This window comes from Danio rerio, chromosome 12 (assembly GCF_049306965.1).
Source record: "Danio rerio strain Tuebingen ecotype United States chromosome 12, GRCz12tu, whole genome shotgun sequence".
In the NCBI taxonomy this organism is placed as follows: Eukaryota; Metazoa; Chordata; class Actinopteri; order Cypriniformes; family Danionidae; genus Danio; species Danio rerio.
Window position 1 is genome coordinate 26976583 of NC_133187.1, and position 22586 is coordinate 26999168.

The window sequence follows — 22586 nt, forward strand, 5'->3', positions numbered from 1 at the left end:
TTTACTCATTTTGGTTTGACAGATTTTACACAAAAAAAATATCCATGTAAAATAGGGGAAAGCCTTTGAGGCACACACCTATTACATATAGTCTTCACTGACCATTGATTTTTTGTTTAGCATGCAGGCAAGAGAACTGTTCTGGAAAGTTCACAATGACATTTCATACTCATGGGGGTATTCCCAAAAGCAGGTTATGGGACATAACTGAATAAGCAATGTAGATAACCTTAGCTTTGGGTGGTAAAAACAGAGGAAACATTCGTGTATAAGTTGCCATTTGCCCAGAACATTACCTGCACTGGGGTAGGATATATTTCAGGGTAGTTAACCTGTTAGTTGTGTATCTCAATATACTTTAAAGCATATGTTCTATGTTCTCAATAATACACTATTGAAATGTTTATTTGTACTCTTGTTTACTTAATTTATTCTTATTTACATGGCTGATTTGCATTATTGTTATTGAGAGGATGCTTTCAATAAAATGTATAGTTTATGCAATTTTATTATGGAATTATATTTCACCTATTTTTCATAACAAATGTAAATGCAAAACCAACTAACTATTAAAAATATACAAACCTAAACAGTATATCCTGCAAGCACAGACTGTTTTCCATTGTGACTCATGATTTCGGTCTTTTGAGTTCACGGTTTACATACTTTAAGTTATATGGAGTTGCTCCGAAGAGCGGTTATGAAAACTTGCATTAAAAACATCCCTCAAGTAAGCAGGTTTATGGTTAATCAACCCAGAGCTCAGGGTTGATCATATGGCAAGTTAACCTTGATTTCTGAAATACCCCCCTGGATTAAAACTCCTAGTGAACAGGATTTTAGCCTCATATTTTTTTTCTGTTTGATGTCTTTGATTTCACTTAAAGTAGATCAGCCTCTTGGACTATGCAGTTGTCCTCAATCAGAAAGTCTCAATGTGCACATGCACAAGTTATTATTTGCCTGTTAAAACTTATTCAGCAAAATTACTGATGCGATTATAAAAAATGCATTCAATCATTTTTACCATCCTGGAGAAAACCTTTTAAAATTTTAATTTGAGAATTATTATAGCACCAGTTTCTTTATACAGATGAATGAACATTATTTTACCAGGTCTACAATCCACACATTTTAAATAAATTACAATTTTAATCAATTTAAGTCATTTTGAGCCCCTGTGGGAAGTTTAAACTGCACCGTATTAAATTAAAAAGCTGAGATTAATAATAATAACATCTTTAGCGCCTTTAAATAAAACATGTTTTACTTTATCTCCTTTCTTTTTTAATGCCTTACCCTCCTCTATGTAAATATTGGTGATGAAAATCAGGTTTCGCTATTCAGAAATGAATACTACAAAAACTGTTTTCAGCAAAAACCCAAGGTCATGTTTTTTCTAAAAGAATCAACAGAATAAAACAAGCTCCTAACTAAAGGTAAAATCAAGGTTTCACATGTATTTTTGTTCTCTTTCAAGCAAAAGAAATGGTCAACAAAAATAGCACGTGTATAGAATGCATCAAGAATAACTCTGCATAGGGCTGGAATTATAAAGATTTAGAAGCATGGCTTTAATATATACAACTAACAGCATTTCACTTGTAAGAACACAAGCAAAACAGCATCAAGTGACAGAAGCTTTGTTAAGTGTCTGTTGATGGTGATTAATGGTGGGAGGCATACTGATATATTTCATGATGAACACAGCTGATCAAAAATGACATTTCATCAAGCTGATGAAAAGAGGATGGATACAGTTCACTTCTTTTTGGGCTGTGCTGCTAAATAAAGAGCCACGAGACAGTAAAGTACTCCTCCGACTGTCAGTGCCATGGTGGACCTGTACAAAAGTCTGTCTGGAACACCTCGCTTTAGATGGACAGGAATATTATCTGAGGCCTGGAAGAAAACAGAAGGAAAAAGATTACAATGTGTGCTGCTTTCTGCTATTTACTAAACTAATATCTAAATATGATATATCGGTCATAATTTAACATATGGGCTGGTATACGCATTTTCGTAGATGCAACTGGAGAAAGCTAAATAACAGTGTAAACATCTGAAAGGTTTTGAGCTAGTCTCTTTCAGTCACATCCAGCAGTAGTTCAAAACGCAGTCCCACAGTGTTCATCAATAGATAGCAAAATTATTTTATTTCCAACATTTTTCAAAGTATCTCCACTTATGTTCAACAAAAAAATATTAGATTTAAAATGACTTTGAAAGCTATAGTTGCTCTTGTTTTGCACATATAGTAAGGGAGGCATTGTTTTGTGGTTGTAGTAACTCTCCTCTGTAGCTCAGTTGGTATTCTTACATGAAATGCAAATGCACAGAAAAGCAACATTTTGCTGAATAAACAGAGCATTTGCCTTTGCCTTACTGATTCAATTGACTAATAAAATCACTTGACAGAATTTGTTTCTCCTAATATGGAAGTCAATGGTTACACATTTTTCAAAATATCTTCTTTTATGTTCAACAGAAAAAGATATGCGAGTTTGGTCATTAAATATGGTATTTTGACACACTTTCAGATGTAGCTGGTACACAGAGCCATAGTTTACCAACGCAAACAGCAGTCGTTAGCACAGAACTTTCGAATAATTTCATTACTATGTGATTAAATAATCTGAGATTATGTCCTTGATTTTGCTCAGCTTGTTATCAACTATAGCTCTGTGTAGTAAGCGCTGCTTTAAAAGCAGGTGCTGGAGACTTACTACTAGGGCAGCACAGTGTTTCAGCATTGATATTGCAACGTGTGTGTCTCCAATAGTCCCATCACAGGATATGCAATATTGAGTTGGAATAATAGTTGATTAACAATTGAGAATACATGAGATTTGTGGAGTTATTGCAAAGTAGAACCATAACAGAGTGAAACTTTGTGCTTTATAGGCATTACAAGAGTGTGAAGCATTCGACACAATAACGTACAACATTTGTAACTTTAATTAAAAATAGTTTTACTGAATTATTAATATAATGAAGACTATACCATTTTCTTTGACATTTTATTATTCCATTTCTGTTCCTGAATACTGATTTACTCTTCGGAAATCCATAAAACACTGTTTATTTTTTTACTCTTTGCTCTGGGGTAATTATTCTTGCTTGCAATTGCTTTACTATTTTTTTCACACCCTTATAAAATTGCCTCAATCAATATAATTTAATTATTTTCCCCCTAAATAGAGCAATTCAAGCCAATATGTTAAATTATTTTCATATTGCAATATATATCGCAGAAAAACTAAATCTTGCAATGTCAGATTTTTTTTACAGAACCTGCTTTACTGACATGCACATCTTCAAATAATTGTGAAGCCCTACATAATGTTGATATTTAGGGGTGGAATATCCATTTATTTGCACCATTTACTGTTTTACATTATACTGTATTTTTTGCACAATATACTGTTTGTATCTGCAAAACTCAGTTTGCACTCCTTGCCATTTGCCCTTAAGTGTAATCGTATTATTTACAAATGTTTACTTTTTTACTTCTATTTTTAGATTATATTTTATGTATAATTGTATTATGTGGCGAGGGGGCGTGGCCGAGAGCCATGGGAACGGAGTAAGTGGCCACAGAGTAAGTGGATACACCTGCGGTGCGCACCTGCCTCGAATCCCACAGAAGGAGCTCTGGACTATAAAAGGAGGAACGATAGCAGAGGAAGCCGAGAGAGGACCGGGCCGGGCATTTTGTTTTACTTTTGCTTTCAGTTTGACGACAGTCTCCGTGAGGAGCTGCCGTTCGTTTGTTTTGGTTTAGATGGCAGTCTCGGCGAGGAGCTGCCGTCCCTGTTATTAATAAATAATTTAAACATGCGTCGGTTCTCCGCCTACTTCTTCCCGGCGGCCAAAGGGCCATGAACTTCATTACATATGTATTGTAATTTCTTTTTAAAATTCTAATTTTTGTATTAACATTATATGTTAGGCACCTAGGGTCTGGGAGTAACACAATTTGCTTTGTCTGTATGTCCTGTACATGTGGTTAAATGAACAATAAAGCTGACGTTGACTAAATCACTCACATAAATCAAATACACACACCTGAAATATTCTCTGGAGGTCCGGAACCCTGTTTTTACCCATGTACTCCACTGTGGCACTCGACTCAGATACCAGCTTAGTTGGGGTGCCGAAGATCATAGCAGGGGATTCGGAGGGTACATTTGCCCTTAAGCCCTAAAGAAAGTTTACAGACAGTTTAAGTTTATATACATATTTTTTTCAGTAGCTCTACCTCATATATTTACTCAAAGCAACACTGAGTCCAAAATGCGTAAATGTGTAAACAAAAGTGTGAAGTAAGCAGAGTGGATTAAAGCAAAAGATGTCAATATTTCTAGAGATACACTAGACAAGAATGTACACAATAACAACAAAAGGCCAAGTTGCACTTGAATCTGGTTAAAACCTCAGGCTAAAACCTGGCGGGTGCGGGCGGAAGCGGGAGCGTTGTCATCCGGAGGTGTGTGTGTGTTTTTGTGTGTGTGTGGTATGGCGAGTACACGACTGTCTCCTTCGTTCGGTTATCCGTGGCACTATCCACTCGCCATAGTGTGGCAGCTAAAATCCACGCCTACACTATCGAGCGTGTATGAACTGTGATTACTTTTTAAATTGCTGATTAGCTATTGGCCATTTCCCTCTCTGACTGAAGGCAGTCGACCAATCGCGACAGACTGTCATCGGTCCAATCAGCGCAGATTAGCTCCGCGCTAAGGAGGGGTTTGGGAACAAATTAATCACTGGACGATTCATACAGGAGTCGCTGGGATAATTAGGTAAAAATAAATGCAGATTATAAGACCATGAAAGTGTTTTTTGACCTTGCATGCATATTAGACTGTTGTTGGAGACCCTTACAACCAAGATATGACCCTATTTCATGTATAATATGGGCTCTTTAAGTTGGGTTTAAATTTACACATTCGTTCAGCGAGAACTTGTAACACGGTGCCTACATTGTTTACCACAATACTTTAAATATTCAGTCTTAAATCGCATGTAAGAAAGACAACATTAGCACAATTTATTTGACAGTAAACAATGTTGTACCGTGATTGTCATTGGCTGCTAATATGATATCCCCATTTAGAATTAGCAAAGAAAGTTTTTTTGAAATAATATTAAGTAATAAGTCTGAATGTGAAAATATAAAATACATTTGCCTAAATACTGGAAAACAGGTCGTTCAACGAACTAATCCATAGAGTAGCAAATAAGTTAACCAGAGGGTCACCTTACCTGGATCCCTTCGTCCTTAAATATATTGGAAGGCAGATATGCTATCTTCAGACTTCTACTTGATAATATATATTGAAACTACATTTGTTTTATTTATTATATAACGTTACTAAGTTTTAACATTTGAATCTTTAATAATATTAATTTGTGGTCGAGGAGTCTAATTCCCACCGCTCATATGATGTGAACCACGTTGACTCTTCACCTGTTTTTTATTAAATCGGAACTGAAATGGTCTACATAACTATTAATATGTCGTTATTAACTGTTTAAAACGTTTTACGAACAATCAAGCAAAAATATTATTCGATGTAAGTTAACGTTATAGCTATTTAGCTTGTAGCTAGCTAACGTTAGCAAGCTATGGAATGAATCTTGGCTAGCAAAGTCACCTCTCAAGTCGCTTTTATATAGTAGCAATCATCATCTCTAGTTTTTACAATAAAGTAGGCTATAATATTACTAGATAAGAGCATTGAACGTGTCTAGTGAAACGTTTAACACACATCAACGGTCACATGGAGCAGACAGCGGAGAATCAAGGTCACTGAATAAACCTTTCAGAAACGGAATCACGCGCACGTACCTGAGGGCTGTAGGCGGTGGATGACGCGGCTCCCGTCAGTCTTTGTGTAAAACCACTAAATTTGTAATACATTTCGATTTTTAGGTGGTAACCGACGAAAACGAGGTGACAGTGACCGTCGGGCAGACGCAGCTCCACCGGCTTTTCCTTGTGCAAGAACGTGTCGCGTGAATATGACGTCACTAAGGCTATGTGGCTTTTTAGAAGAAGTATTTGCTCCAACATCTAAAAGCCAAGTCTCATTTCCAAATTTAAAAGCTGGCATTTTGTTGGATTTCGTTAATACGTTTTTGTCTAAGAAGCCTTTTCACTGTTAAGGTGCGTATGTTAATTACCATTATATAAACAACACAACTTTTTAATGAATGGATTTATTGCTACACATATTGCTACAGTTGGTAACGTTAAAAAACTCCCTATCAAACTTGCTAATTTTCACAAACAAGCTTTGGAAGCTGGCAAGCCACAATTTCCCCCCTCACAAATCTATAATGTGTAATAATTTGAATGTGCTGTGGAGTAAAATAATCTATTTTTATCAAAGAATGGGTGGACAGAGGAATAGTTTTCGATTTAGATAAAAAAGAAGTTACTTTTACTTTGAGTTTTCTGCAATTTACAAAAGGGATATTTCACCCAGAGTATGATTGGGTTATAAAATCTATTTCTCTAAAACTATTATATTTGACTAGAACCTATGCTTTACAGACTTAAAATGTGAAATGCCTAAATTAGCCATTGGAGGTGTGGAAATTACTGAAATTAAATGTAATCATTGATACATTAGAAGATTAATAGATAAATTTTTCATCATAATTTTAATCATACATTTTTTGTCAATAAGTTAAGCTTCTACCCTAAAGCATTTTATAAGTGGAAATTAAATTACCCGTTTTTGTCCACCATTTAAATTTGGCCTGGTATCAATATGTTTTTAGTACCTAATAAGATGAAAGAACTTTATTTTTAAATTCTTCATATTTATTACTCCTGTAATTTTTTACTATCTAAATTTAATATAAACAATTCTTTACAATGCACATTCTGTAATTCCAATCTGAAAACAATAGCACATTTATTTTTAGAATGAAATTTTGGAGAAAATTTTTTGAGAGAAATATTTTGGCTTGTTTTCTCAAAAACCTTTTTGATTTTATTACAATTAATCTATAGTTTTTGATTTGGGAGTCAGAATGTAAGGAAGTAGACAATGTGTTTCCATCTTCACAAATGTAGAGTTATTGAGTCTTTGCCTAATTTTAGAACATTTTGTACTGACTTATCACTTTATAAATCTTTCGTTAAATAAGAAAGCTGCCAAAACGACTGAACTGCTGAAAAAAATAATTCAACTGTTAAATTAAAATGACTTTTAAATGATCGGATCCCTTTTCGTACGCCTATGTAACACTCGTGATACTTTATTTATGCTTTGAGATATTTATGTTTCATTCTTTTTATTTTGTTTTACTTAAATATTTGTTTTTCTTTCATGTATTGGTTGTTTTTTTATACTTTGTAACATTTGTGTAACTAGCTGTACAATGAATATGTATAATTTGTATTCAGGTCACACAATATTAGAACAAATTAATGTTTTATGTATCCCCTGTTACTATAACGTTAATAATAAAAAAAAATATTGTTACAGTTAATATATCTTATGGTTTTGGACAGTTATTTGTATAACTTAGGGAAAATCAAAAGTCGTCTTTTTTATGCTTTGGACTAATTATTTTTGCATACTTTAATAAAATATAGTTGTAAATAATACATATAAGAAATTCAAAATTATTCTTAAATATTAGACCGGTCACAAAATCTTTTTTGTTGTACGATATATATTGCATCAAAATATATTGTGATAAATGCTATTATTGTCATTCTAAGACCATTTTATGCCACTCATTATATAATGCCTGAATGACTATATATATATATATATATATATATATATATATATATATATATATATATATATATATATATATATATATATATATATATGATTCTCAAGAATATTTTAATTAATCATAGTGATTTTAAAAATTGAATAACTGGTTATTGGAATCAGAATGTGAAAACGCATATCATAAAAAATTAAAACAGGGCTCAGCATATAAGTACACCTCTTGCAAATCTCTCATTTAAATTAATGTTTTCTATAGGAAGCTTTACATTATTATATTTGTGCATTTACATTAGTTTAGTCAGTATTGAAGCCAAATCTGGAGCTTATTTCACAAAATAACTTACAGTAATGGTTAAAAAATTTGTAACCTAAATTAATATGTTAGGGAAAAATGTAAAAAAAATGTTAAAAAATAGCAAAAATCAAGAGAAACAAAAAATATAAAATATGTATAAATATGTAAATCTATTTTGTATATGTAAATCTATTTTGTTAAAATGCACCAATTTATATATATATATATATATATATATATATATATATATATACACACACACACACACACACAAACACACACACACACATATATATTTTACCTATATTCACTGAGAAATGGATAAAAATATTCATTTTCAAAATGTGGTGTATTAATTTATGCATTGTATGTTAACAAAAAGGTGCAAGGTAAAAAGGTAACAGAGACTGCGATATCTGGTAGCCTACCAGATCTATTTTCAGTTGTCCGACATCCACAGGAAAATAAACTAAAGTAATTTATAGTGAATACTATAGTGTTTTTAACCATACTGACATCTCCATTTTCCCCATCTTTGCCATGACGACAGTAAATAATATTTGACTAGATATTTTTAAGACACTTCTTTACAGCTTAAAGTGACATTTAAAAGCTAAACTAGGCTAATTAGGCAAGTTATTGTATAATGATCTTTTGTTCTGTAGACTATCGAAAAAAAATTTGCCTAAAGGAGCTAATAATTTTGTCCTTAAAATGGTGTTTAAAAACTGCTTTTATACTAGTGCAAATAAAATAAATAACTTAAATAAAATAAATAATAACTGGACTTTCCCCAGAAGAAAAATATTATCAGACATACTATGAAAATTTTCTTGCTATGTTAAACATTATTTGGGAAATATAAAAAAAAGAAATGTCAAAAAAATAAAAAAAAGGTGTGCTAATAATTCTGACTTCAACTGTATTTTGCACCACCAAAAATGAATAAGATCATGTCCATGTGTTGTGCGATAAGTCAATATATTGATTATTGTGAAAGGCCTATATAGCTATGTTCTTTAACCTAATAAAAAATAAATAAATAAATAAAACGCTTATCCTAAGAAAAGACAGTTAAATGGCAGGTTCCCATTGTGTAACTCCATGTGACAGCATGGTCTGCTATTGTCAGAAAAGGTCAACATGTGTTCACCGAACTCAATCTTTTTTCCTGGGCAATAATGATGGAGATGTGGAACCTTTTGTTGCCAAGATTTCGAGGTTTGCAGAAACTGAATGTGAAAAAAAATCATGTAAAAACTAACACCTAGATCATTTCATCTTTATTAAGTACTTCCTTTGTGTTCTTCTTTCCGCATTAATGAAAAAATCCGGCTTGAATCATAAACATTTCTTTATTTTCTTCATACACATAAATATAACCTTGTCTTTAGCAATTACAATACATTTTAGGTTACAGTAGCTACATAAGATTTCATTTGCATCATTATGACCTTTCCAAATAGCCACAAATATACAAACTGCTAAAGATGTGAAGGCATACATCTTACAGATGCAAATAACAACCATCGTGTGGTGTGACATCAACTAAGCAATGTTTCAGCGATTATTCAAACAAGATCCCTATGTTGACATGACAATTTAGGCTAAAGACAAACGATGTCATTAGAGGATAACCTGAATTAAACAATGCACTCTATCTTAATGGTGACATTATCATCAATTTAGCTAAACAAATTGTAAGTTATATAAGCTTAATTCATGTTCTTCTTGACGGTACTTTAATATAATGAAATGTTATTACAAAATCTACTGTATATTCCCCAATAAATCATCACATATGCAGCGTCAAACCAGCAAAATTTCATGTTTTTATTACAGGAGACACATTCAAGGGCCTCGAGCGTGGAAAAGAGGTTTGATTTTGTGCTTGTATTCAAAGAGGAAGAAGGAAGCGAGTGACAGCCCTCCTACTGCTGAGCGTGTGGGTGAGGTGTTTGCTAATCAATTTAGTTAACGCCTCTTGATTCACACAGTCGTGTATGGACAGGTTGCAGTAATGTCGCTGTCTGGATGAACAGCTGATGTTTGTCTTTTTGTGACTTGGTAATATAAACTAGCATTCTCTGAGCAAGACCTTTAACTTTATTTGAAATTGTACGTTCGGAGGGTGACTTAAAAATATGTGCTTCACAGTATTTGCTTCCATGTCTGTTCTGCCACTTTAGTTCCCCTTGCTTTATTGGGAGCTGAATTAATGATTTAGCGAGTCGGAGGGACCTCACCATGGAAACATGAGAATTCGTGTAAGCTCTTTCTAGGCTGGAGCACTGTCAGGACACAAGGTCCCGCCAGATGCCCGTTCCAGGCAGCTTGGCCATCTGTAGTCGTCAAATGCCACAGTTGTCCATTTCATACGCAGGAAATGCTGTTGGATCGGTTTTGTTCGTTCACACGGCAAAGAGGGTTACAACACAAACATTGGCTTATGTATTTCCTTTGGATCGTAACGCTTTATTGTGCACTGTCCAGCTTTGAGCTGGGGATTTGTCTCTTTTCTCCTGTTCTGTTAAGGCCCCGATATACTTCAAGCAGAACTGAAAAATTAATAGGTGTGACATCACTTAGGACAAAAGAGTTTAGGGAGTTTGAAAAAAAGCCCTATCTGATAAACAACTTCACACTACTCTATGGTAATTTCATGATAGGTAAGGGCGGAAAACTTCACCAGTCTAATGCATCTATTTCAGGGATGCAACAATATTGAAATTTCAACCAGTTCAACAATAAGCAATAGCTATGCCCAAGTGAAATCTGCACATGCAGAAATCCATAGATTTGTAGCCCATCGTTGAGTTTATTTATTTACTTGTGTAAATGTAAGTACATTTTTATTTATTCAGTTTAGTTTCATTCATTTAATTTCAGTAATATTATTGACTAATATGAAAATGTTCATATCATAATACATCCTTTAGTAGATATCTTATATATAGATGTATTAAATTAGTAGATACTTGAGATTTGTTTTGTTTACAATTTAAGGGGATCTAATTGGATTTGCATTGTAAACATTAAATAAAAGTTAAAACAGGTATTATTTTTATTTCATTTAATAAGTTTTAGTTTCAGATATGATGCTCCCAATGTCATTCTGCATAAATCTGCATATTTTCTTTAACAAAATTCTCAGTAGAAATAGCTAAAAAAAATTCCAAAGATCTTGTCTGGCCCTATATAACTCTTTAAATTTAAGCTGATAATTGATATATATATATATATATATATATATATATATATATACACACAGTTGAAGTCAGAATCATAAGGCCCCCTGTTTATTTTTCCTCTCAGTTTCTGTTTAATGGAGAGAAGATTTGTTTAACACATTTCTAAACATAATAGTTTTAATAACTCATTTCTAATAAGTAATTTATTTTATCTTTTGCCATGATGACAGTAAATAATATTTTACAAGATATTTTTCAAGACACTTCTATTCAGCTTTAAGTGACATTTATAGGCTTAACTAAGTTAATTAGGTTAACTAGGCATGTTTGGATAATTAGGCAAGTTATTGTATAATGATGTTTTATTCTGTACACAATCGACAAAAAATCTAGTTTAATTAAAGCTAATAATTTTCACCTTAAAATATTTTTAATTAAGAACTGCTTTTATTCTAGCCAAAATAAAACAAATAAGACTTTCTCCACAAGAAAAAAATGTTGCTCTGTTAAACATCATTTAGGAAATATTTAAAAAAAAAAAGGAATTCAAAGGGGTTTTAATAATCCTGACTTCAACTATATATGTGCCAACAAACAAGCATCTTTCTGCTTATTCTAACTGCTTATTACTGCTTAAAACACTTATTTTGATGGTGAAAACTCCCACACTGTTGACATCTTGTGCTTTCTCCATCATAAACTATTCTAAACCACGTCTGCCATATCCCATCATGCAAAAGGCACCAATCACAACCCACAAGGCCAATGCATCTAAAGGGTATCAAGAAATGCATCAGAAATAATCCATAATTTATTAGCTTAACTTTATTCGCTACTCAGCCTATTGCAAAAAAAATCAAACAAACATTTTTTGCCCAACGCCATTAAAATGTCAAGGATTGACAATCTTTTTAGTAAGTCGAAGTCTGAGATTGATCTTTTAAACTAAAAGGGTGGCACGGTGGCGCAGTAGGTAGCACTGTTGCCTCACAGCAAGAAGGTTGCTAGTTTGAGTCCCGGGTGGGTCAGTTGGCTATTCTATGTGAAGTTTGTATGTTCTCGCTGTATTTGCGTGGGTTTCCTCTGAGAGCTCCGGTTTCCCCCCCAATTTAGGTATAGGTGAATTGGGTAAGCAAAATTTTCCGTAGTGTATGTGTGTATGTCCTAGTCCTCCAGGTTGGGGTTGTGTAAAATTTAGATGTTATGAAACACCAACATGGTTAGGTCTAAATATCAACTTGGATATAAACAGCCCTGAGAGAAAGTAGGTAAGTAATTTAAACTGAAAGAGACTTGACACTCTTTTTACATTTAATACTGTAAAGCTGCTTGATGTTAAAATGACATGTTATGTAAATGAAAGAAACATGACCTGAAGTGGGTGCCAAATTGCTTAGATTGTACAAACATTTTAGAATGTATTTTCTTTTTTTAATTTAGCTATCAAGAGCAAAGCATTTAGTACATATTTACATGTTCATATACGCGCTATTCTTGTTCCAACATACACTACGGGTCAAAAGTTTGGGGTCAGTAGAATTTTTTAATGTCAGTAAATAATCTTCTCTTTTTCTCCAAGGCTGCATGTATTTAATCAAAAATACAGTGCAAATTGTAAAACGTTATTGCACTATAAAATAACTGTTCAAAAGTAGTTTATAATTTAATTGAATCATTTATTCCAGTGATTTTAAAGATTAATTTTCAGATTCATTACTCCAGTCTTCAGACACATGATCCTTCAGAAATCACTCTAATATTATTATTATTATTATTATTATTATTATTATTATTATTATTATTAATAGCATTATAAGTAATAATGACAGGAGTAATAATTTTATTTAAAATTATATACAATAAGAAAGCAGTTATTTAAAAGTGTAATAAATATTTAACAATTTAACATTTTTTTACATTTAATAAATGCTGTCTTGATGAACAGAATACATTTCTTAAAAAAAAACTGAGCTCAAACTTTTGACCGATAGTGTATATTATTATGCAGAACAATATAACACTGCAAATAAACATTGAACTTCAAATTTTCCTCTTAAAATAGTTTACCTCAGTATGATAACAAATTTCCAACAAAAATGGAATACTGAACATGTATTTTTGTGCTCCTCCTTTGAAGGAACTCCTCGGCAAGAAACTAAGGATTGGAGGGGCGTGGCAAAGACAATTTTGCCCCACCCGTCAAACTGATGTCATCAGAGAATGATTGCCATTCCAGAGTGGAAGCAAATAATATTTCTGGTTTGATGTTGAATGTCTATTTAATATACTGAGTGATCAAAGAATTAATACAAAGAAAAGAGGTGCTATTTTTTAAGTAGACAAAAAAAAGATATAGATAAGAATCTGTTGCTTATGTTAAATCTTTTGAGATTATTAGGCAAGTTTTATATACACAAGTGTAAATGGTCGGAAGGGATGCCTAATATCCCCCTCTTTAAGGCTGATTTAAAAAATGATTTTAAAAATCTTAAAGGACTTTCAAGTCGTAAAGCAACCAGAACTGTAAATATACTCCAAAAACTCCTCTATGGTAATTGCTATGTATACCCACTCTTGTTCTTAGTTTTTTCTCTCTGTTATTTTACTTTTATGATTTATGCTAAAATTTAAATATCATATTGTAAGATTTGTCATGCTTTTTATTGAAAATGTTTAGCATATGTGATAATAATAATAATAATAATAAGTGTAAGCAAATGGCAAGATTGTGTTTTAAGATTACCAAAACAAACTTTTAAGTGGATTAGCTTGTGTGAATTAACTGTTCACCTTAAGACTAAATATGTGCACTAGCAAAACAGACATAGTAAATTTAGATTTCATGCAGAAGATCAAAAAGATAGTCACTCCCTTTGTATATCGGGGCCTTTTGTCTCAAATTGTTCCAGATTCAACAATGTATCCTTGAGTATAGAGGTACTTATGTTATTATTTGGATTGAAAAGGTTCGCACGGAAATTCTTAATGCTGATTTTTCCCCCATTTTCACTTTAGATCTTAGTACAAAAATAAAGGCACAGAAGAGCAGGTGACGTTGCCCAGCTGAAGACCAGCGGGTTCGGAGGATCTCAGGACGGACTCTGCTACGGTCAGTTGAGAAACTCAGAGGAGAGACTTCGCACACAGCGTGCTGAGCGGAATTTGAGTTCGTGGTAGCACTGCACGAAGCTGTGGTAGATGAAGGTAATGGGCAGAGCCAGCAGCACAATGCCACTCACAACGCACACACCACCCAGCACGCGTCCCGGAATGGTGATGGGATACATGTCTCCATAGCCGACGGTCGTCATGGAGATAATAACCCACCAGCAGGATGCCGGGATGCTGGCGTAGTCCTCGTTGCTAGTCTCCAGGTCAAGGCCGTGCTCCAGCAGCTGTGCAAGAGCGCTGAATATGGCCATGGCCACGCAGACGAACACCAACAGCATGACCATCTCACGGTAGCACCTGCGCAGCGTCAGTCCTAGCGTCTGCAATCCCAGAAAGTGACGCGCTAGCTTGATCAGCCAAAAGATGCGCATCATTCGCAGCACGCGCAGGGTGACTCCTGCTCGCTGTAGCTGAGGGTTTTCTCCAGTCAACGCTGTCATTGCCACAGACACGTAGTAAGGGGTGATTGCCAGCAGGTCAATAATGTTAAGGGGGCGGCGCACAAACTCACATTTGTCCCGCGAGACGATGAAACGCACTATGCATTCGGCGGTGAACCAGCCAATGCAAACTGCCTCGATGATCCTGCGGGAAATGAGGAGAAGAGAGAGAGAGGGGGATATGGGAAGAAAAATAAAAGAGTGAATTAGAACAAGGTAATCTTAGAGTTCAGTACTAATTAAGATCAACTGACAGCATTTGTGGCACATTGCTGATAACCAAGGCACACGTTTTTGCAAGCATTTGTTATATTAACTACTGCATGGGCAGAGTTTAGTGTGACATTTCTAATTATATATATATTTTTCCTTTATCATTTATTGTTATTGATTATTTAAGATGTAAAAATAAAAAAATTTTGTCAAGATTTTATTACTAGTTTACATTTTTATTCAAATAACATCAGTAAATAGAAACTCTGTAATTTAGGGATCATTTTTGTTATTGGCATTTAGAAAATATCACAAAGAGTTTGCACAAAAGGCTATTGACTACATTTCCATGCACCCTCATAATGCTATTATATGAGATTTTGGCCCCATTCCAATTTCTGAAACTATTTTGATTAAGCTCATAATTATAATTGCATTAAACTATTTGCCATTGGCTGATTTTAATCGCAACTAACAAGCATATAAACACCTTAATCACTTGGACCAAACAGCACATGTGCTTGGATGTACAGTTCACAGAAACAGAATACTGAGCAGTGAGTGTGTGGAATTTTATTGTAGCACTCCTCCTCGCTTTTTCTCACTCATAGCAAACTAATGGTTGTATTGTGGTGGAAAGCCAGTCTGTCAAACTGACATTATCAGAATTATGCCAATTATGGCAATGTGAGCTAACAAGTAGTGTCAATGTTTATTTCAAGACGGTTTTAATGTGTATGTATTATAGGGCTGCACGATATTAGACAAATCTAACAGTGCATATTGTTTTATTCTGCGCTATATATTGCGATATGAATATTATTTCATCAGATGACTTGAATATCTCTATTTAGAAAGAATTTATCATTTTAGATTGGGATGATTCTGTCAAACAATGGTATCGACAATCTGCAATTATAGATAAATTCAATAAAGAAAAGGATACAAATTTAATAAACAGTGTTTTATAGTTTTCCATGGAGTCTTAACACTATTCAGGTATACAGTAATTGAATAATCAGATGTAAAATAATACTGCTTTGTCTTCTTTGTGTAAATGATTCGATACAATTATTCATTATTAAAGATACAAACAGAAAAGTTTCTAAGACCTGAATGCTTTTAAATTCCTCACACAGTCACAGGCCTCAAAAAACACAAAATGTTCAAGTATAATCCAGAGTCAACATTGCAGATCCTGCGATGTGAGTATTGCGAATGTGCACATTCCAATATCGATGCTGAAACGATATATTGTGTAGCCCTAATGTATAATAAATCAAATTATGAAAGCCACTGTGTAAATTATTTAAAAAATGAATGATTAGACACAGAATTTCATAAATAGATTTAGGCTTTAATATGTTATTACGATTTAATTTAAGCAATAATGCGACTTATTAGAGCTCGTCATTTAACAATAAAACAATCACGGTTCCAGTCACTACAAAACAAACAGTTTATTTTTACTAAAACTAGATTTTTCCTGTGTAAAGTTATATTTAAAGTAGGGTTGTCGCAATATCATTAATTTATCTTACGATACTATACCAGTAGTCAAATACTTTACTTCATGTTATAATAGGTCTACTTACATTTAATTCATAATTCCCTTAATTAGAAATTTTTTTTATTTGCACGTCTTTTCATGTAAAATTTATTCATTCATTTTATTTTCTAGATAACTGACCAATAAAAAATACATTAAAATAAAGATACAAATTATACCAAATTAAATTTGTTACAAAAGGAGCATTTTCCAAAAACAATTAGGCTATATGAAGTGGTCAAATACTGTTTTAATGTTTGCTGTTGCTATTTTGGGTTTTTCATCTATTGTTTCTTTCAGTCTTATCAGGTAACAATGCAAAGTAATTTAAAATTTGACATTGTGAGTCGTTCTTTTTAAGAGATTGTTGCAGTTGTTGTAGCTAGTAAATCATATGGACAGGAACAGATATGAGCCGATTCAGATGTGCGTTCGAACTGAAACAATAGAAAACATGCATTATGGCTTCAATTAAAGGTACGCATTCTACACTTTTTGCAACATTAAAAGGCTTCACAGACTATTAAAATAAAATGGTCTATTGTTGCACAACCATGTGAGCATTTTAGTGACTTTTCCACATACAACATTATATATTGTAGATAAACCGTTAATGACGATACTACTGTTTACAAACTACAGTGGCACCATGGAGCCATAGTATTGCGATACTACCATACAGGTAAATCATGCAACTAAAAGTACAATTACTCAGCATAAAACAACTCTACAAATTGCAGCTTAAATTATAGACAGGTTTTAACATAAGAATGCTTTTTAAGTAAAACAATAAGATTCACATTTCTGAGACAAAAACAAAAATGGGAAGACCAAACAATATGCCACAAATGCTGTGGATTCAGCTTAACTTGTATTGAACCTTGAATTATCCTCTGCCAAACACTCCTTTAAATATTACCAGTGAGTGTGACTTTATCAACAATAACCTCTACAAATGTTGCTTAGCAGCCGTTGATTAAATTTGATCTTGTCCATGTAAATATGTCATGCAATGTAGTTAGATCAGATTCCATGCAACCATGCAGCAAATGTGTTTTATGTGGAAAAAGTCCTCTCATTGAGATTGTGTAAACAGCTCCAGTGTGTTGTTGACAGTGGGGTGTCAGCGCGTTTGGAAGCTGAAATGCAAGAAGGCACGCTTGCTAACTAGTCCTTGAACTTCTGATCCAAAAAAAACATCCAATTTAATAGATTTTTTAAATATTTGAGTGCATATTTGACTCAATGTCCATTTACTATTTGAACAAAGACAGGACTATTTCAAAAGGCTGCATTTAGAAAAGACTTTGCCCTTGGATTTGCTCTTTCACACTGAACGGTTTTTACTGTGTCTTTGAAAGCACATTTCTCAAAAGCGGTGACTGACTTGGAATTACAGTCAGTACAGTTGCTTTGGCAAGAAAACAGGGGCAGGAATTACTGTGAAATAAGCAGAGATGTGATAAAATATGTAAATGTGCCCGCAAATGCCAGAGTGCTGGGTTAACAGTGAGTGCGTATATCAACAGTTGGCATTATGAACACAAAAATGATACATTTGGACCTTTACAAGCAACAGATGAATGGAGATTTAAAGACTAACACAAAACAAGAGAACGATATCCAAATAAAAAAAAACATATTTGTGTCATTTTTGGAAAGACTATAAGACAACATGCATGAACTGGGTTTTATTTCTGTTTCTTACCAGCTCGTCAACACGAATGAAAACACATACCTGAACCCTGAGACAAACAGAGGCCACTGTGGAATATGGAATCAAGACTCTACTGGATACATAAAGAAAAAACCTTAGGCTGTACTCACACATACTTCCAGACAGAGAGAGACGGGGACAAGGGAATACCCAAAATGACAATTTGACAGGGAATATGAAAACAAGACTGGACTTTTTCATCTTTGATGGAGAGTATTATGTAGATGTCATGTCCACATGACAAAATGTCTGTACATGGAATATGGAAAAGCTTATTTTAATAATTTCTAAAACTGGTCAAAATGCAGAGGAGACATTGCATGGGAGCACTGGAAAAGAATTTGTCATCGCAACATTGTTTTTGAACTATTGAACTACATGGATGAAATTCAAAAAATACAATGTATCCAAAAAACTATAATGATGCACTGAAAAAAATGCTTTTCTAACTTATCTTTTTTGTCTTGTTTCTTGTCTACATATCTAAAAATTCTTCAATTAAGAAGCATTTTCTAGACAAGCAAAACAAATAGTCTTGTTTTAAGGAATAATGTGCCAAATTAAGAAAGCTTTTCCACAAGCTAAGTAATCTGCCACAGGGTTAAGCAAAATAATCTTATGTCAAAACAAGGAACAAGTATATTTTGCTTATTTTGCTGGATTTAAGGAAAACTTACTTAGTTTTGATATATTATTTATTAAAACAAGGCAATATTTTTTGCTTGTGAAGCAAATGATTCTTGATTTAAGTATTTTTTTGATATTTTGACTAGAAACAAGACAAAAAAGCCAAGTAAGAAAAGCATTTTTGCAGTGTGTCATTTAATAAATTTAACCTTGATTCATTTGATTTAAATAAAACAAATATGAAAAGCTCAAATATAGTCAAAAACTTATAAATGCCATCTGAAATGTTCTCGAATGTTCTCAAACTTATGTGTGACAGAATAGCTTATTTCCATGGCCTTTAAAGTGAAATAACTGAACATTAACATACAGTAGGATGCTAAAAAATGCTCTTCAAGAATTTATGAAAGAAATGTGACAATCATGTACTTAAAAAAGTAGCAAAACAACTCTTACATTAATTCATATTAATCATATATTAATGTTATAATTTATTTATCAGAAAAAAATTTATAAAAATTTTTTGCCATCAATTTAAATCATTTTAAATTGTATGATAGGAATAGGAGTGAAAGTGTGCATAATATATTAAAAATGCAAAGGTGTTTCCTGAATTGTCACATTCAGTTCTGAATTACATAAATAATTCAAATGATTAATTCAGTATTTTTAGACAAAATTGACAAAACAAAGCCCAGTCGGCAAGTTTGCGTCAGAGGATCTTTTGTCTATTATCAACAATTGATTAAAATGTAATTCATTTTATTGAAAAAATATTCATTTAACAATCTAAAACAGTTGTATATATTAAACAGAGCTACTTATATATTTCCTGTCACTGTTTCATCATAACACTAGGAATTTGTGTTTGGCCTGTCTATGAACAGTAAATCTCTTGGTTGTGCTATTTCAGTCATTTAGACATTTATGACACTTTTGGATCATTGAGGCAAACCAGAATAATAATCATTTAACTTTTAAAGCTTTTTGTCATCCTAATAACAAACAACATAATTAATAGGAAATACAGTGGGGCAGAGTTGCTTTGCAACTATTTTAGTACATGATTGTCACATTATTTTCATGCACGGTTAAATGATACAATGTTTTCAACTGGTGTAACAAATCACTCATGCAACGAGATACATAGCATTTTTTTTGCTTTTGTCATAAAATTACACGGTTGGGGAAATAAATATTACAGCTCTAAACTCATTTACACCAAATATAAGAATATTGTATCAAATATTGTGACGCATATAGCTTAAAATAGTCTACTGGTCTCCCCATACTGTATGTTGACATTAAATATTTTTAGCGACGTCTACTGGCCAATCAAAGTAGAAAACTAAATCTACATCCATATACTTTGCAGCAGCCCCAATAGATGAAACTAAAATATTACGTCTTTGTTTTTTTATTGCTAACATTATTTTACTGTAATGTTTTTAAATATAAATAATTAACAACAACAAAAAATTCTTGAAAAACTGAATTCTTATAGTTATAATTTATTACATCAGGTTGGGTTATATTTATATTCACAATGTCTTTAGTCACGTCAGTAGGTTTTTGACAGATAATTTCAACTATAATCATATCACTTGTTTATTTTCTCTATTGACATTTAGATCAGTTTAAGTTATTTCAACGCAACTGTAATATTTCATGGGGGAAAAGTGTTTTGAACGCAGATTGCAAATCTACTGAGCATAAGCCATGGAAAGAATCTCAAGCTAAGTTCAGAAGGACAGAATTGAACCGTTAGTAAATATTTTCAGCCATTATGTGTAGAAATTAGCAGTTTCTTCTAGCCTATTATATGGAGCTATGGAAGTCTATCATGCTCATAAATTTCCAGTGAAAGATGCATCTATAATTTTACACAACCCATACCACAGAAGTTGAATTCATGCGTGTACCTGTGTTCTTCCACTGTATTGTTTTTTGCTGTATCCCAGTCCGGCAGAGTGCTCGCACAGAGAATGACCATAGACATAATGACAAAAACCACTGACACTGATGCCAAGATCTGCGCAGCGATGGAAGAGGCTGGCTCCTCAAAAGTCCTCCGCATCCTCTCCAGCCACCGCGCGCTTCCTCTGTCGGGTGCGAACCTGCTGACCTGCTCCTCCTCACCTCTAGACTCCACTTCTGCCTTCATGTCGTCCTCAGAAAAGTAAGTGTATGTGTCAGACATCCTATCCTCCAGTCGTCGCTGGCAGCAAAACTCCAAATGTGAGCTCTCCAGACCCCAGTAAATCATCTCGTTGTAAAAAGACAGCTCGCACATTTGCGGGACAAACCTGAGCTTTCCCGAACGAACGTAAAGCATGATGAAAACAAACGCCTCCGAGTGCCTGTCGAAGAAAAACTCGTTCCTTTCTCGGTCATAATCATCACAAACCTCCAAAACCTCCTTTTCTGAAGAACAGCTGTGGAGTCTGCTCACTCTTCGCAGAGGAAAATCCTTGATAACTTCTCTTGTGAACGCGTACTTGGTGCCACCGACGTTTAGGATACATATGTTCTTCCCAAACTTCATTTTGGATCAGACTGACATCGCCGATTCGAAAGAAAAAGACTGGAACGACGTGCAATATGGCTTAATGGTAGTCATAGTTGAAATCCAGTATAATTCTGTAAGCGTGAGTAAAACAAACGGCTCCAAACTCGCGAATCCAACTCGTCAAGTCAGATTAGAAGAGGAATTTTCCAGATTGAGCGCGTGTCAGTCAGGAGAACCGTGGAAAAGTGACTTCTTTCTTTGTGCATCATCTAAACTCCAGCCTTCAGTGGGCTGCTTCATACAGTGATGTCACAGACCGACAAGCCTATTGCGCTCGGTTATGCGCTCCCGGTGAACGGGCGTTCCCAAGCCACAAGCGACGAGTTTTCCACGACGCGCGCATGTGTCTGGGATTTACGAGGTGAACTTGATATTTACTTTACTTCTCTGCTGATAGGAAGAGAATAGAGCCAAAGGGCGCACATCACACTAGAGAACTGAATTAAATGTTCAATAATAAAATCAATATTGGACGTCTGTTTCCCTCTGGTTGTCCATTCACACACCCTGAACAAATCAAGGGACCACAAAAAACTTTAAATAGGACTTCAAAAAGATATTAATTTTTATAATCGCTTAAACTTTAAAAATCAACCTCAAAAGAGTGATTTGTAGACCCAGAAATGCCATGTAAATTAATAAAATAAACTGGAATTAAAATCTAATTAAATTTTTATTTCATTTAAAGGGCACCTGATGAAAATCATCTTTTGCACAGAACTGTGTGTAAGTATAGTGTGTCCACTGTCATATGGGGGTTATATAAAGACACTAAGCCTCTTTTGACAGCAACGTAATAACATGTCTCCGTAATAATGCATATAATCATATCATTAAGACAGGACGTGCGCAAAGCAACTGGGATTAAAAAATCTGTTCAGCTCTCTGTGATAATCAATCATCATCAAATGTGATCAAGTATGAGTTTTGCAAGTTTAAAACGTTTCTGAAACAGTGCATGTTTGTAATGAATTACAGCTATTTTACCATCTTTATCACTAAAGCCGCATATCAGTACAATTATAAAAAGAAGACACTTCAATCCCGA

General features: G+C 33.7%; 2 protein-coding genes and 1 long non-coding RNA gene across 4 annotated transcripts; 1 reads left to right on the forward strand and 2 right to left on the reverse strand.

Annotated features, from left to right (window-relative positions):
* Positions 1-1550: 1550 nt before the first annotated feature.
* Positions 1551-6029, reverse strand: cox7a2l (cytochrome c oxidase subunit 7A2 like). The gene is given in 3 exon segments (NM_199974.2): positions 1551-1902; positions 4069-4203; positions 5855-6029. Coding segments are annotated over 3 exon segments (348 nt in total). The 5' UTR covers positions 5927-6029; the 3' UTR covers positions 1551-1761.
* Positions 6028-19302, forward strand: LOC141376807 (uncharacterized). The gene is made up of 4 exons (XR_012388007.1): positions 6028-6172; positions 9904-10010; positions 14268-14456; positions 18337-19302. It is a non-coding gene; the product is annotated as an uncharacterized lncRNA (long non-coding RNA).
* On the reverse strand, positions 13525-21756 carry kcng3 (potassium voltage-gated channel, subfamily G, member 3). Of its 2 annotated transcripts, XM_068218684.2 has the most exons (3): positions 20892-21756; positions 14935-15008; positions 13525-14856 (listed from the first exon to the last, which is right to left on the reverse strand). In XM_068218684.2, exons 1-3 carry the CDS (start codon positions 21512-21514, stop codon positions 14363-14365), a joined length of 1191 nt encoding a protein of 396 aa, XP_068074785.1. In that variant the 5' UTR covers positions 21515-21756; the 3' UTR covers positions 13525-14362. The 2 variants fall into 2 exon arrangements, with proteins under 2 accessions (XP_068074785.1, XP_694001.2); XM_688909.8 differs by having other exon boundaries at positions 13525-15008.
* Between the last annotated feature and the right edge of the window lie 830 nt (positions 21757-22586).

Coding starts and splice junctions, on each gene's coding strand:
- kcng3 (XM_688909.8), bottom strand. CDS start 21,514: ATGAAGTTTGGGAAGAACATATGTATCCTAAACGTCGGTGGCACCAAG. Junction 15,009..20,891: donor AATACAGTGGAAGAACACAG/GTACACGCATGA, acceptor CATTTCCCGCAG/GATCATCGAGGCAGTTTGCA.